Source organism: Syzygium oleosum, unplaced genomic scaffold (assembly GCF_021117445.2).
Source record: "Syzygium oleosum isolate NSW1041296 unplaced genomic scaffold, Sole_v2.1 Sole_v2.20, whole genome shotgun sequence".
Lineage (NCBI taxonomy): Eukaryota > Viridiplantae > Streptophyta > Magnoliopsida > Myrtales > Myrtaceae > Syzygium > Syzygium oleosum.
In genome coordinates, this window is record NW_026607504.1 from 1326720 (window position 1) to 1342092 (window position 15373).

Below are 15373 nucleotides of genomic sequence, written 5' to 3' on the forward strand. Positions count from 1 at the left end.
CTCGGAAAACGCACCGATCATGAATGTGAATTACCACTTCCATTCTCTGATTCTAAGAGATCAGCCCTAGGCCAACTTGAAGCTTTATCTTGATGGTTGTCCAATGCATTTCACCTAGTTAAAAATGAACCTACCTCTGCTGAGAGTCATGGCATGGAACTACTTCTGCTCATTCACAATATTTACAACTAGCTTATCGAGTCGAAGAGCACAACAGTCATCAACCAAGTCAGATGCTATGCTAGTTACAATCAAAAGTAGTCCAGTTGATCTGTGAGACCATAACTTCCCGCGCCCTTCGGCATAAATTTAGAAGCATGACGACACTATCCACGATAGATTTGTCAGCCTTGCCGGTAGGAAGGATTACGTTGATTTTCGAAATCAGCCACTGCGTTTTCGCCTTTGCTTTGTATTTCTCGGCTCCTTTTCTTGATCTTCTTCCAGCTTTCTCCTCAGGCTCTTCAGATCTTCATCGCTCACCATGCCATTCAGTCTCTGGTTTACAGCATATGCTTCGGCCAGCTTCCGTCTGCACTCTTTGCTGGCTGAATCGTGAGAGACCACTGATAACAGAAGAAGTGAGAGCAGAAATTACAGAGGGCCTATGGCGTTCGATTGATATTATTTCGACAACTATTGATTTTGAGCCAATCAGGTATATGATACTCAATCAAGCACGGTAATAAGAAGATAATTGCAGAATGCAATTTTTTAGCACGTCTCTTTTAATTGTGATGGAACTTGTATTGTGAAGCAAAAGATTTCTTCTATCCAAGTATTATTTCTTTCTAAACTTAGGACCTCATATTCACAAGAATTAGATCCAACTATCCCCCCCACCCAACTCTCCGATTATGTAAAGATAAAAAAATTGTCGTATGCGAAGCCCCCCACCTGGCTCAACCTTCTAAATTGTAAAAGCTAGCGTTTATGCATGAGTTGGTTGCTGAATCAACACCAACTGGATAAGCACACTCTCGATCTTTGGTCAAGACTAGAGGACAGATGCACATCCCAATTGTTTCTATGTAAATCATGTTCTATACAGTTAAGCATCGCCCTCTGACTGAATGACCTATGAATGATTTCAAATATGTTGCATGCACACCATCGCATACTTTAGGAAACTGCCAAAAATCACCATTAGAGTAAAACAGAGTTCAGATAACAAACCTGGATTTGGATAATCTCTTCCAATTATGCACTTTGCTTTAGTTTGAATGCTCAAGGGAGCTTTCCATGGTTCATAAATATACTCCTTTGGCATATCTGATTATTTTTCATCCAGTCATAAGTTTGAAATGAGAAGCTAGCCCTCAACCAAGAAAAAGTGACAGAGATGGTCCTAATGTATACACGTACCCTTCAATACAGGTAAAAAATGGCGTATGTAGCTGCCATTGGGGTCGTATTTTTTCCCAAAGGTTATTGGAGAATAGATGCGATTATACTGCACAGGACAACAATGAGTAGAACTTCAGAAACTCAAGTAAATGTTTGTCTAGTTGAAAAGAATCATTTTGAAACAGCACATCCATATTTCCACAAAGATGATGCTGCTCCAAGAATACAAGCCTCTGATAGGTGCAATGGTCCAGCCCAAATTAGACCGACTTACCTTAATACTAACTATAGACTGCCAGACATACAATTCATTTAGGAAATTTAAGTTGACAAGTACGAATTATAAATTACTTGTAGCAGATCACTAACATAGAATAAGAAAGCATGTATTGCATCCCAGAAAAAACAGCATGGATAAAGCAGTTGACAAGCATGTGATGATGCTGAGAATCTTATCCAAAGAATACAGGATACAGAGGTGAAAGCAAGTCATTTCCCTTGTCCACAAGTGAATATCAGAACTAAGAACTAAACTGTCTCGTGATTGCAATGGAAGTAAGAGATGGTACGTACCTGGTAAAAAAATGAAGAACATGACAACCACAGCCAGTTTCCATTGTTGACTGCCCAGTCAGAGTCGATGAGTAGTCTCTCAAAAACATCTCGTCCTTTTTCCCAGTGAACAAACTGCATGCAGATGCTGTTTATTTAAAGAAAAGAAATTGGAAGCTCTCGTACACACAAATGCTGACAGAATAAATGTCACATACCAGATCTCCACGTGTTAAGAAACATGCTACGCAATGACGAGCTAGGTGGTGCATCCAACCCCACTTGCGGAGCTACATCAGCAACATAGATTAGATTATAAAGGGCAAGACGAGACCATTAGAAAAATGCATTTATGGTTTAATTATCGGATAACTACAGTGAAAAAAAAAGGTCGCCCAAACAATACAGCAACTTTTCCCCGTCTTACCTGCACCATGATAGCATCAATCCAAGGGTATCCTGTCCTAGCTTCCCTCCAAGCAGCAAGCAGTTGCTCGTCATCGCTCCAAGGTATCTGTACGGCCAAAGAGTATAGTAAGTACAAAATGGTACTTCTGGAGAATATCTCCACAGTACACTTCTAGTGTCTAGCAAGGATTCAAATTGCTCTAGGGATAGAAGAGGTTTCTATTGATATCAGTTTACCATAAGCCAAAAGTTCTAATCACCTGCTTACAAATCCTGTTACCCTTCATCTTATCAAAATTAGGAGTACCAAAAGCTGCTGTGTAGAAGAAATCTCGCCACAACAACTTCAAAATGAAAAAAGGAAATGATTAGAGATAATTATTGGAAGTTTTTACAATTGGAACAAGAACACATAAGATGACAGTCATTAGAAACTGACCTGGCCGAGAAGAGAAACAGGAGGTGAAGTATGCTTATTGACATCCTTATAAATGTCTTGTAGGCATTGGTAGAAGTATCTGGATGAGAGACATCCAAACTGCCCCAAATTTTAGAAACGAACCAATGGAATTTGATTTTATGGAAGCGAAACATATTGGGATGTAGCATAAATAAAACAAGATGTCAAAGGACTGTCTCGGTTTGAACTCACTTTCAAGTAGGGCGATAAAACTGTTGTGGCTGGCTTGTAAAAAGCAGAAGGATCGCCCTTTGGTTTCTCGAAATCTGCTACCCAAGCCTACATTACCACAAGGGGGAGAATGCTCAGGACAACAGAAAGAATTGACATTTTACAAGAAGTTCCCAACAGCATGAAGAGTGACACACCAATCGCATTAAACATGTAGCATTCACCTTTCATTCAGTGAATTTGGATGGAAAAATCACACAGACAGAGAATACTAGCGCCATCCTGATTAAGCAGACAAAAAGACAGCATGATACTTCCCACAGACAATTGGCATTACCTAATAAAATTTAGATTCATAGGTTTATATCTTGGCTTACAGCATCTCGTCAACCAGAGATGCTGGATTGTTTTGCTCTTACATCAGTTGCAAGAGCACTATCAGGCTAACAATCAAACTCCGTATACAATATCAGCAGCAAAAATTGAAGGCGGAGTTATGTCCCCCATTTGGTGAGCAGCCAAAGACATATAAACTTGCAAACGAAAGACCATTGGCTAACAATAAACATACTATTCAGCAAAGCACCAAAGTACCGAGGATTATTGGTTAAAGACATTTGACCAATAGCCTGAGGGTCGAATTGTTCCAAACTAGTTAGGAACATAATTAACTATACCGGAACCACAAAAGCACCATGATATCGTACGACGTATGGTGACATCAATTATAGCTACTTGAGCAGAAATTGTACTTTGCAAATAGATTAACAGATATAAAACAACTGAAAGCACATTGGAATGGGCTCAGTTTTTCGATTAGCTTCTGTAAAGTACCCTACCTTGTTACTGAGTGCCTCTTTCATTCTTGTCAATGCTGCAGTTTCTCCACCTCGGAAAGGGGCCACGTCATCCTGCAATAAGCTTGCTTCTTGAATATTGACGACAGTCTTAAGACAATCGAAAATTGCAGGCCTCAGCAGCTCTAACCTGCTCAGTCTCATCGTAACCAAGTTCAATCAGTGTAGGAACTTCAAAAACCTCGCATCTTCCAACATCCCCAACCGGAGGAACAGAAGAAAGCATGGTCGAAAGCGGCGACCCCTCCCATGAGGGTTTTCCAGCAAGCTTCAGAAATGATTGGTAACTCAAAGGTGGTTTTCCTCCATTCTGATAAGTCATTCCCACAAGCAATAAAAATTAAACCAGGACAAGACCGCCACATATTAGCAGAGAGTACCATGACAAAGCGTGGGTAGACAAGCTCAAAACATCAACTGCTCACTAGACAACTAAAACAAGGACTTACTCTCGCTATAACGTCTGCGGGATCAAACAGCGTATGGCTCACGGGCGAGAATGTCTCGATGCCGGCAGCAGATGCAAAGTTCTGTCCTCGCAGACAAGACAATCTCTCATTAGATAAAACAAGCATAGAAAAACAGCTCAATTTCACCATTCACTAAAAAAATGGCAGCGAATCTCCCCCCGCCATCGCTTGTCCGGAGCTCAGACGGTAACTGCTCCGTCACTTCAGAACCGCAACGAACTACCACGAAGGCATCAGACAGAGTTTCTCACCTTAACTTTCTTATCCAGAGCTTGGTAATAAGGTTCAGTGTCGTGCTCGAAGCAAAGCCTGTCGACATTCCACTGCAACAGCCAGATTCCATCTCATGATCAAATAATTTAACGACAAGTCGGAAGCATGCATGAGCTTCGCATACAACATTCCATCAACCGAGCACTGAATCCACAAGGCACGCATGCGCATGCACGTAACTTCAAATCCACATTTCCATCGCTACGCAGAGCACACAGCATTCCATCACCTCATCCAAGCAACGGATCAGCACCTCGCCGGGCTCCCCCTTCAGCACCAGCAGCCGCGAGCCGAGCCTCCTGAGGCCGGCGTCCAGATCGGCCAGGCACTCGAGCAAGAACCGGATCCGGTTCACCCCCGCCCGGGGCGAGCCGGGGGAGAAGGCGGCCCGGTCCGGCTCCATGTAGCGCGGGTCGATCACGAAGACCGGGTAGAGGGGACCCCGCGCCCGCGAGGCGGCGTGCTGCAGCGCGGGGTTGTCGTGGATCCTGAGGCCTTTCCTGAACCACATCAGCGAAGACGACGACGCCGACGACGACGCGGGCGACGCCATTTGTGCCGGTGTCGAGCTCGGAGGTGAGCGCGAGCCGCGTGGGAGTTTTGAAGTTAAAAATGGCTCTGCTGCGATTCGCGCCTTGCACTCGAACGTGGCGACGCTAACGTGCGCCCGAGTCGTGTCGAATGTGACGACCACATGGCCTGGCTACGTGCGTACGCGGGCGGCAGTGGACCAGGTCGAGGAGGCTAAAGTGCGTTGTGCGCTTTCGGCGCATGTTAGAGGCACCACGTGGTGAAGGCGGTTCGCGGGATTGGTCCGCAAGGCGCCACGTTGACGGGTTAGAATTGCAGTATTACGAAACACACACGTGTGAATCTAATTTAATAGATTTATTTTTATTTTGGAATATATTCGCGACTAGACCCATCAATTCTTAACACATATATAATGAGCTAACTTGATATATTGATTACTAATGCAAATAGGTTATAAATTGATTTAAACATGATATTGATGTTAAATAGATTTATTGGGTCAGAACGGATTACACAAATCTGTTTGGATCAGCCCATTTTCGATCTTGCCTGAATTCGACTCAGTTCACCTGTTTGAGAGGTGTATCATGGACTTATCAAATCTATCATAAAAAGAAGTCAGCAGCTGAAATTCGAGAAGAATTATAGATTCAGATTAATGACCTGAAATTCGAGAAGAATCATAGATTCAAGTCATGACCTTTCTCCAAGAATATTTCTTCGTATACAGAGACGCGAAATAAGACTTTTAAGGTATACCCGTGTAGTAAATGCGAAATTGGATCCAGTCGCCCAAATTTTAAGCCGAGAGAACCCATGCGTGCCCGCTACTTCTTCGAGCGACGCACGCTGAGCAACTTCACATCGTCGACGACCGGCCCGCACAGCGACCCCGAGTGATCGCTCGTCGTGGCGTAGTAGGAGCTGAGGAACATCACCCGCGTCCGCGCCGCCGCCGCCACGAACCGCAGCTCGGCCCGCACGGAGCCGCCCTTCCCCGCCGACTGGTAAGGGACCCGGACGCTGTCCCTCCCCGCGTACGCCTCCACCTGCATCGGCCCCTCGCACGAGTCCCTGCCGTCGCCCACGGCGAACGTGAGGACGTAGGCCCTGCCCGGGACGGTGAGGACGGCTTGGGACACGGCGCTCTCCCTCCCGGCGACGAGCTCCACCGCCCGCCTGCCCTCCGGCACGGCGAAGTGGTCGGAGTCGACGTACTTCACGGCCTTGAGGGACTCGACGATCCAGCCGGGGATGGGGCTGTGGTCGTCCTCGACGTGGGGCGGGATCAGGACTCCACAGGACGAGTTCGGGAAGATGAAGGGGCCTTCTTCGAAGTTCCCGTTCTTTACCAAGTTATCTGTCGGAAAGTAGCAGAACGAATCATATGATGAGGACTCTTTATCTGCTATAGAAATTTAGAGCGAGAGAGAGAGAAAGAGAGAGACTACATGGGGTGCGCTTAGGGAGATTCAAGGTCTTCAAAGCCACCAAGTCGATCAAGGGGCCACAAGCTGGATCCTCTCCGATCCCGGGGTTATGGAACGAGATGTCCACCACGGCGCCGTCGGCCTGAAAGCTCCATGCGTACGAGTCCCACCCGTTGCTGCTGTACATGGTCTGCACCGGCAGTATCCCCCAGTCGTCGGCCTTCGAGTTCGGCGACACCGACACGTTCAGCTTCTCGTCCTGCGCGCACGTGCGAGACATGGCGAACGTGACTGCGTAATACGAGCCCTTGATCAGGTTCACCTTTTGCTTGATCGCTGCCTCATTCCCGAGCCGAACCGCGAAGTCGCCCTCGGGCACGACCAACAGCATGTCCCCCTGCTTTTGGCCCGACTTTATGTACTCCACGTAGCCCGAGATCTCCCAGTTGGGTATGGCCGTTCCATCCGTCACCACCGTGCCTTTCGTCTGCCATGGCTTCGGCCCGTACTCGAAGTTGCCATTGGGCAACAACCCTGTGATCAGATGAAACAAGCACGACAACATTATTCACTGGGCTTAAGGTACATTTTTCCACTTTACCGAACATGACACAGTACGAAAACATGATGTTTTTCCTCCAGCTATAGAGGAACAATGGCCATTTGAGAGCTTACCATCGATCAAGGACTCGCCTTTGTAGCAGATGGAGCTCATTAGCAGCACCACCACCACCAACATTGCCGATCGAGAGCTCGCCATCGATCGTTGCGACTTGTGGGGATAACTAATGCTACAGCTGCTTCCATGATCTTGGGCTTTTATATGATTTTTTGGCAGTGGAGGACCCAATCCCGACATTAACCCACTAGTTTCGAGAATGGGTATCATATACAAATGTATTATGGTGTCCCTTGCATGGCAGTGTCTTCTCAAGAGGGTACTGGCCAGGCCAGATGATCCAATCTGCATATTATTCTTTTGTGATATTGTTTCTAGGATTCATTAATCTATCCTCTGCCCTTCTTTTCCAGGTCAAGATGGTTATGATGTATAGTTTCTTCATGGGTGTCTTAACAGCACCACATGCACATTTTAAAAGCAGAAATTCCTCGGACAGATAAAACTATGTATATCTGCCTGAGTGCGATTGAAGCATGGTAATGCACATTTTGCACGTAATTAAGGGGCAGATCAATCAACAGCGTTGAATTTTTCGAGAGATTGTTTCCGGGGGAGGTCAAAAACATGCTATTGATTGCCACATGCACATTGCAACGCATATTCAAGCATTAGTTCTTAGATTGCACTCTGTCATGTGGATGAGAACTGCACAAACTTCAGTGAATCAAGTCACCTTGAGATCCCTTTTGTCCTTTTAATCATTTTCATTTTGGTTGTTCTCTGGCACCCATGTGGTTAGCGAGGTTCTCACCCTGAGATTGTGTTATGCGGTCAACACATGCATTAGAGGGTTACCTGCATTCCATTATTCCACGAAGAAAGCATAGAGATACATTATTCAGTGATCATTTTTTTGTAAAGTTGCCAATCAATGGGCAAGAAAATGGTAAAAATTTGGTTATCTTTTTCTCGGGAGTTTGGCGATATGAAATCGCCAATTCAGAAACAGAACCAAACCTAGTTGAGCTCTTTCTCCTTCTCGGCTTGGTCGGCTATGTTAACAATTAACACAGTCAATGCGATGACCTGCACTGACTAGAAAAAGGGCCGTTGAAAAACATCTGAATGATGCAAAATACAACAGCATGGTTAGAGCAGGATGCTGTAACATGGGTGCATGTGTTTGGTCTAACAAGTCGCCCTCAGACAAATAGTTTCCTAAGCCCGGAGAAACTCCACCAAGCATACCTGCCTTTAGTGTTGTGCGGGAACCAGATATGGGGCATATCATAGCCAACTCCACCAGGTGCACCTCTGGCTCAATCACAAAGTGTGAACATGTTTTAGGGTACTTCTAGTCACATCAAAACGACGCATTCGATCACGGTTCAGTCTAGATTGAGCTAGGTAATGTCTGCGTGGAACTTAGATAGTGTCTAAACAGAGTTCGCGAACTATGACGAGTTTCCCGACTAGGGTACTCATGCCGGTGCATTCGCGAGAGCATGCAATTGAAATTATTACTCCTTGATCACAAATTCTCCCCAAGCGTTACTGCACCGTGACGGTTGCGGAGTCTCGTGACACGCGAAGACCGCAAGTTCCATATCAGGAAACGAGAGAGATTTGGTGTGCTACTTACCTATAGAACTATCACTCTCCTTTTTCGAACGTCAATGACATGGCCTGTGCAGCTTAAAGCTGAGTCAATAATAGCGTCTGTACAGTTTGTTTTTCATGTTCAGTAGATGACTGGGCAGCCCTCAAGTCGAATGTTGGACTTCAACTCAGATAGAAAAGAGTTTTCTTAAGGATCACAGGCCTAGGAGCTTCAATATAACAAGTCCCAGCCCATAAACAATGATAGAGAAGATTTTCATTAGCACTATGATTCGTTTACTTACTACACATGTAGACAGATGGAGAAATTTCATTGAGACCACACGTATACAATTTCATTCGTTTAGAAAATGAAACAATCAATTATCATGTTTCAAATTAATGATAGTTTCCTAGTATGCTATGAACTGTTCAGGACTTCTAGTCCATCTTCATAATCAACTTTGCTTGCCAGGCTATGGAAGGGCAAATACTGTAGTAAGGTCTGTCTCTCCTCCCTCCAGAACAGTCATTGCCCTCCACTCCCTCCTTAGCAGAATGTTTCTGATAGGAACAGTCTAAAGTCAATCCGCGACAACATTCTTTACCTCTCTACCTTCTTAATGTGAGCTAGTTATCTCTTTTGTCATGCAATCTCACTCCAGGGAGATAGTGTCCTCTGGATGCACCTGCAAAGCATAAACAAATTAGGAGACTTCTTAAACTCCGCCCCTTCATTTGACGTGCAGATGAGTCCTGATTTATCGGCCGTAACTAGTAGAGGTTAAAGGTACAAGAACATGAATGTTTTCTTACTTGATTACGTCCATCTTCGGTGAAGCTCACAGTCCTAACCTTCATCTCTCCTCTGCTGGTTGTCAGCCTGTCGAAAATCTCAGCATCCGATTTTTCGTCTTCATCTTCCATGCTCCCAAAATGTGGTATTTCCCTCTCCTAACATAATACCTAGTGAGATCTTGTATAGACAGGGAGCTAATTTATATTAACTAATGACAACAACTTAGCATACTTGGCGAGAGAGGCTGAGAGAAAATCGTGGGGTACGAGTGACTTCTTCATACTCCGCCGCATCTAGTTCTCGCAGATGATGCGGATTGAACAACTTGGGTAATACATGTTGCCTTATGCTTATGAGAAGAAAGAATGGCAAGGGGAATAGAATTCCGGCAATCGGGATTTTTGTCGCTCCGAAACACAGTAGCAAATACACAAACTGAAATATGGTGAATGTGGCTATATATTTGAAAGGCACGGACTCCACATAAGAAGCATGAACCCCTTCCAGAACCCTACCAACGGACATAATCATCGTAACAAAAATCAGCAGAATTTCATGCCAACGGATATTCAAGACATTTCATCAACTTTTCTATATTTATGTACCTGTAGCGGCGGCTGGGAGTGATGAAGAGAAATAGCATTCTTTCCCAAAATTGATTTCCAGGAAGACTATCGATGGCCATGTACGCGAAATAACCCCAAAGCACTGATGTGGGTATGAGCTTAATCATCGGCATGGCACACACCGAGGCTGCCACTAGGACCGACTGTAGTAAATTGCTAAGTCTTTGCTCATTCACCCGGACAGGCAAGTAGGCATCAATTTGCTTCTCAGGATCAAATGAAGCCTTTTCTTCATCTCCTTTGCTGCTTTGAACGACTGCTTCCTTCAAGTCTTCTAGCTCCTTGACCACCGAAGAAGTCTATCATACACAAAACAATTCGAAGGGCCTAAGTTAGATTGTAAATTTCTGTACTGCGGAGTATTCTCCTGTGTGACAGCTTAATTTACTGATGATTATCGGGTGTCAGCCATGAGATTATGTTCATGTTAACCATAAAACTTACTACTGGACTGTTTTCCATTTCAATGAAAGCATCTTGCATCTTCCCATATATTTCGGAATTGCTAGCTTTCCGCCTGATGCTCTCCCTTGCACTCTTGATCATCTTCCTCCTAATATGCTGCGAGTGAAAATTTTGGGTGCAATCTACATGAGCTGACACCAATTCCTGAAAGTAATTTTGAGATTTGAACTGAAAAACACTCCACCAACCTGTCTTTTGAGGACAGCTAGGCTTTTAGTGTGCATAGGGGACTGAGGTAGGACTCCGTTGGATGGAGGCAACCCAATCAATCCACAAAGCAAAGTCTGGAAGAACCAAACATGATAGGAGCAATTAACTTTTCAGTGTAACATACTCGAGAATGTGCTTTAAGATATGACACATGGATAATGCATATGTACCAGGAAACCTAGAAGAAAGATGTCATAATGGTAGGCAGATGGATTCTTCAGGTTGAACTCCTTCTGTTGCGCTAATTGCGAAGCTACGCTATGGTCGAAGAAGTACAGACCGGCAATCATCACTGCAGGGATGAGGGCGGCGAACACGTATGCTGGTGAGACCCTTCCCATGTCCTGAATAAAGTTCAGTGATGAGGCACATTGAAATTAGGGAAAGAAAATAAGAGTTGAGATCTTCTCACAGCATAATATTACATATAATCTGCTAATGACACATTCTAATGAATATTGGAATCAGAAGAGGGAATGGCTGGCTGTTAAATCCTCAGCTGAAGCAATCCATTGATTTTAAGTCCCAGTTTTCTCAACCATCCTCATTTCCCAAAAACACAAAAAAGGGCACAAATAATTTGTTACTAGAATACCTTGATGATGGTCCAGTGATGTAAGGATGCCGATTCCCATGGTAGTGGGCTAAAGAGCCTTCTCGGCACACCCGATGGGACTTTGTTTGGTAAACTGAAAGACAGTGCTGTCCAGAGTAAAACCATCAGAGGGACCCCATAATCAGCAGTGAAGCTTCTGAGCCATCCTATGGAACATAAGGAACTGTATCAGATATTAAAAAAAATAGTTAAGTTGCGCAGAAAGTTGCTAGACACATCAGTGGACGATGGGGTGGTTGTGATTGCAAACCTGTGCCATACAACCAAGATCTTGCCTTCCGGCTCTTTAAAGCAGTGTAAAGAAGGCCAAAGGTGAAAATAACCCCCAGAAGCCCATTTGTGTAGAGCCACTGGAACTGGTACTTCAGCAGGTTCTGATCTTCGGCTTTCGGGATTTTAAACTCGCTCACCGCTCCCTGCAATTCACGCATTTATCTTATATACGACAACGGAATTGCTGACAGCCATGAAAAGATCTCCAATTTAGTGATTCTCTCTTTGCAGAGCATCTTTGTTCTGAGCTATTACCTTGATAGCCTCTTGAATGAACAAGATAGTGATGAGCATGCCGAAAAGCTCTCCTGCAACCCTTGTGAACCTGTTGATTATGTTGGAAGCATTGAAAATTGCTAGGAGAAATAGCAACAGAGCAGTCCAAACGCATACCCTGCACATTACTTTCAGGAGCTTTGTCATTTGACAAGATTGAGAATCAATGCCAACAACAAAAGAAGGGGAAAAAATCCCGCAGGAATGTAACTCGGCTTGACAGCTATTAGCATACCATCCAGCCCAAGCTAAGTATAGCTCCGACCCCAGACCTTCCCTTCCTTTGGCAAACTTGTACAGATAAGTGTACATGATAACTGTTGGCTCGGCAACTCCAAGTATCAAAAGCGGTTGCCCGCCGAATATCGAGTGGATGATGCCACATATAGCAGTAGAAGCTAATGTTTCTACAGTGCTCAAGCTTCCCTCTGGTAAGGAAACAAAAAACCAAAGAGTCATAATTTACAAAGTCTGCGTCAAGTAGAGTTAAAAAAGCTGCCAAAAAGAAGCCTAAGTGCAGTTTCATTCTCGTCGGCATGGATGCAAAAGAATATTTTGATTTTAAGAAAAACAGGGGAAATGTTGAGAGTGAAGAAAGATATGAAATATGCGGAAATATTCACAAGATAAAACAGGGGAAATGCTGAAAATGAGAGCTATCAAGTGTCACCAACTAACCTGTGTCTCTACTCAATTGCTCACCAAAGGCAATGACAGGAAGAGCAGACGCAAAGAATATATATGCGGTTGGGGCCAATATGCTGCAGCCAATTAAGAATGAATCTAGTTTAGTACATATAGTTTTCTTTTTTTTTCTTTGTTAAGAAAAAAGTACCAGTAGCATGCAAGTCAGGTGATGAAAACTCGAGCACCTAATTCCAGAACGCAGGCCATTGATCCAGTCTTGCTTGTAACACGATGCTCTTCCTCTAAGATCTGCCCTTATGCCTTTAAACGGAGATTTAATGTTCTCCATCTCTGCTGAAACAAAGAGAATCGCCGAAAATGCAGAAAATCGATGATGATAAGGATGAACGGAGGATTAAAGAAAGCACAAGGAAAACATCAAAACCAATTAATCCAGATTCCAATGAGATGAACGGAGGGAAAGGAAAACAAAAAACGGGGACTAATTTTCTGAAAGAATTTTAACGAAAACCATTACAACCAACCATTACAACCAAACATCACAGCCACTGACACTTTTGAGACTCCAAGAAGATTTTATCTGTCACGCCATGCAGAAGCTCGCGCTCGAATTATCTGATAAAGAAAACGTCTCTCTAGGATATAAGTGACTGCATCCGGTTCCACTCGGCACAGAAAGAACAAATCGTCCATGCCATCTTCCATGTTTTCTGGACGCTATAGTCGACAAAAGACAGCCGGAGGAGAGACTGGCGCGCGAATTTTCTCCGCCTTTTATTCTCTGAGTTCGAACATAAACGACGGACTTTTTTGTTTTGCTCGCAGCTAGCTTCTTTCCGCGCATTAAAAATTAACACCCGTCTTCTCCAAAGAAGGTTCAGAATCAAGTTCTTGGCGACATAAGTTCGGAACAACAAACCGGCTTCGGGCCACGCAAAGACTGCATCGGAGACGCAACTAGAGGGCGGGGGAAACACAGACTGACGCAAAAAAGAAAGAGACGGGTCGTGCACAGAAGACCGCGGGCACCTTCTAGGATGCGGTGGCGGCGGCGGCGGTGCCGCCTGATAGGTCGGCCGGAGAAGACGAGAGCAACAGCCTCACAGCACCATGCAAAGGGGGGAGAGGAATAGGAGCCAACGGTTCGCTTCACTTCACGCCGGCTTATATAGAGAGAAACACGCCCCAAGCGAAGAAGGTCCAAGACGTGGCGGGCCCCCCCCCCACCCCCACCCTGACAGTTGGCATCTCCCTATTGGGTAACATCTCGACCTTTTAAATTCTCTTGCAATATATTTCGCGGAGCAATTGTTTTCCCGGAATAAGAAGGAAAATAAAAAAAGAAGACTTTACAGTAATAGCGAAATCGATCCACGTATTAAAAGAAAATACGCACACGGAATCTGATTCTGCTTCGATTTTATGGCGAGCGTAATTACCCGAGCCTACGCAGTAATTTCTTTTTTCTCGTTTCCCCGTGCATCCTATTGCTTATTCAGAAAAAAGCAAATCAACCGTTGCTCGATAAAGTAATTGCATATCGATGGTTGGAAATTATTTAGGGCCGTATAACCGAACTAGTTCTATTTGAAAATCGGACCAGACCGCCCTGAAAACCGATTCAATTCTAGGTTCCCGTCGGAACCGTTCCAGTAATTGGTTAACCGGTGAGAACTGGTCCGGTTTCGAGTGAAGAACCACTTGAGAACCGGATCGAATTTGGAACCGGTTTCATGAAGTCCAAAAACTCTGATTTGTTTTTTTGGCATTTTTTTCTCCATCTCTCTCTTTTTCTCCATTCTTTCCAACCTTGCTCAGATACTTCACGATTCTCTCTTTCTCTCGCTCACGAATCACCCTCCTCCTCTCCTGCTCGTAGCTCGCCCTCGCTCGTTCCACCCTTGCAACCTTTGCTTGTTCCTGACCCACCTTTGCTTGCTTACCCTCATTCGCTTTTCACTTCGAATTCGTTACTCATATTACTTTGCTGTAAAAGATGAAACAGAAAAAGGAACAAAAGAAAAATAAGTTATCGGATAGAATTCGAAATCGAATCGAAAAACATAGGGTAGTTTCCAGGGTCGGTATCAGGGCAAACAGGGTAGGTGTCGGGTTCCAAGAACAGGGAACCGGCTCTAACAAAGTAGATCTCAAGTTCCAGATATGAAACATACCCATCTCAAAATCGATCACCCATAATAAGTAATAACAACATGAAGCTAGATGTTCCATGATTCATCAATGCATTACTGCTTTTACTGCACCAGTGTCGATCAGCTCCTAAGTAATAAGGGGGAAAATGAGTCTTTTGTTAGAATAACGAAGCGATCGTGATGTTCATAATTAACTTTATCCTATAAATAAAATCTACATGAAAAAAAAGAAAGAGCTTACATAAATTTCTTGAATTTACTATGATTAAATTGTCGAGGAAAAAAAAAATTGGAGAGGATGATGTCAGCGCCGTTGTCATCACGATAATATATTTTAGATTTCTATTTTTTTTTTTTTTTGGTCAGACTATGCTTATGTGGAACCGGAAACTAGATCGGTTATTCCTAGTTCCAAACCGGACCGGTCTCTCCGAGAATCACCCAAAATCGACCGGTTTGGTTCAATTCTCGAGTCGGACCGGGACCGATGTACACCCCTAGGGAGGATTGGCTGGAATCCGACTCGCGTCAGTGCAATCTTTGGCACCAATTTCTTACCGTGTCCGTGAGGATTGTGTAGAATG

General features: G+C 44.3%; 3 protein-coding genes across 5 annotated transcripts; all 3 read right to left on the bottom strand.

The window, feature by feature from the left end:
• Positions 1–20: 20 nt before the first annotated feature.
• Positions 21–5188, bottom strand: LOC115684112 ((6-4)DNA photolyase). The gene is made up of 14 exons (XM_030608814.2): positions 4768–5188; positions 4517–4588; positions 4245–4325; positions 3926–4105; positions 3778–3849; positions 2960–3046; positions 2747–2845; positions 2568–2651; positions 2327–2413; positions 2118–2189; positions 1921–2034; positions 1366–1453; positions 1177–1272; positions 21–566 (listed from the first exon to the last, which is right to left on the bottom strand). Exons 1-14 carry the CDS (start codon positions 5089–5091, stop codon positions 385–387), a joined length of 1638 nt encoding a protein of 545 aa, XP_030464674.1. The 5' UTR covers positions 5092–5188; the 3' UTR covers positions 21–384.
• Positions 5189–5850: 662 nt separating this feature from the next.
• Positions 5851–7877, bottom strand: LOC115684089 (protein DUF642 L-GALACTONO-1,4-LACTONE-RESPONSIVE GENE 2-like). Its single transcript, XM_056320315.1, has 3 exons — positions 7178–7877; positions 6524–7036; positions 5851–6432 (listed from the first exon to the last, which is right to left on the bottom strand). The coding sequence occupies exons 1-3, from the start codon at positions 7470–7472 to the stop codon at positions 5900–5902; spliced, it is 1341 nt and encodes a 446-aa protein (XP_056176290.1). The 5' UTR covers positions 7473–7877; the 3' UTR covers positions 5851–5899.
• Positions 7878–9036: 1159 nt separating this feature from the next.
• Positions 9037–13530, bottom strand: LOC115683974 (boron transporter 4). 3 transcript variants are annotated; one of them, XM_056320276.1, is made up of 14 exons: positions 13161–13530; positions 12861–12966; positions 12667–12749; positions 12224–12416; positions 11968–12106; positions 11690–11855; positions 11419–11585; positions 10994–11167; positions 10802–10897; positions 10593–10709; positions 10128–10429; positions 9754–10033; positions 9540–9677; positions 9037–9412 (listed from the first exon to the last, which is right to left on the bottom strand). In XM_056320276.1, exons 1-14 carry the CDS (start codon positions 13174–13176, stop codon positions 9380–9382), a joined length of 2010 nt encoding a protein of 669 aa, XP_056176251.1. In that variant the 5' UTR covers positions 13177–13530; the 3' UTR covers positions 9037–9379. The 3 variants fall into 3 exon arrangements, with proteins under 3 accessions (XP_056176251.1, XP_056176249.1, XP_056176250.1); XM_056320274.1 differs by having other exon boundaries at positions 10128–10447; positions 13161–13525; XM_056320275.1 differs by having other exon boundaries at positions 10128–10447; positions 13148–13525.
• Between the last annotated feature and the right edge of the window lie 1843 nt (positions 13531–15373).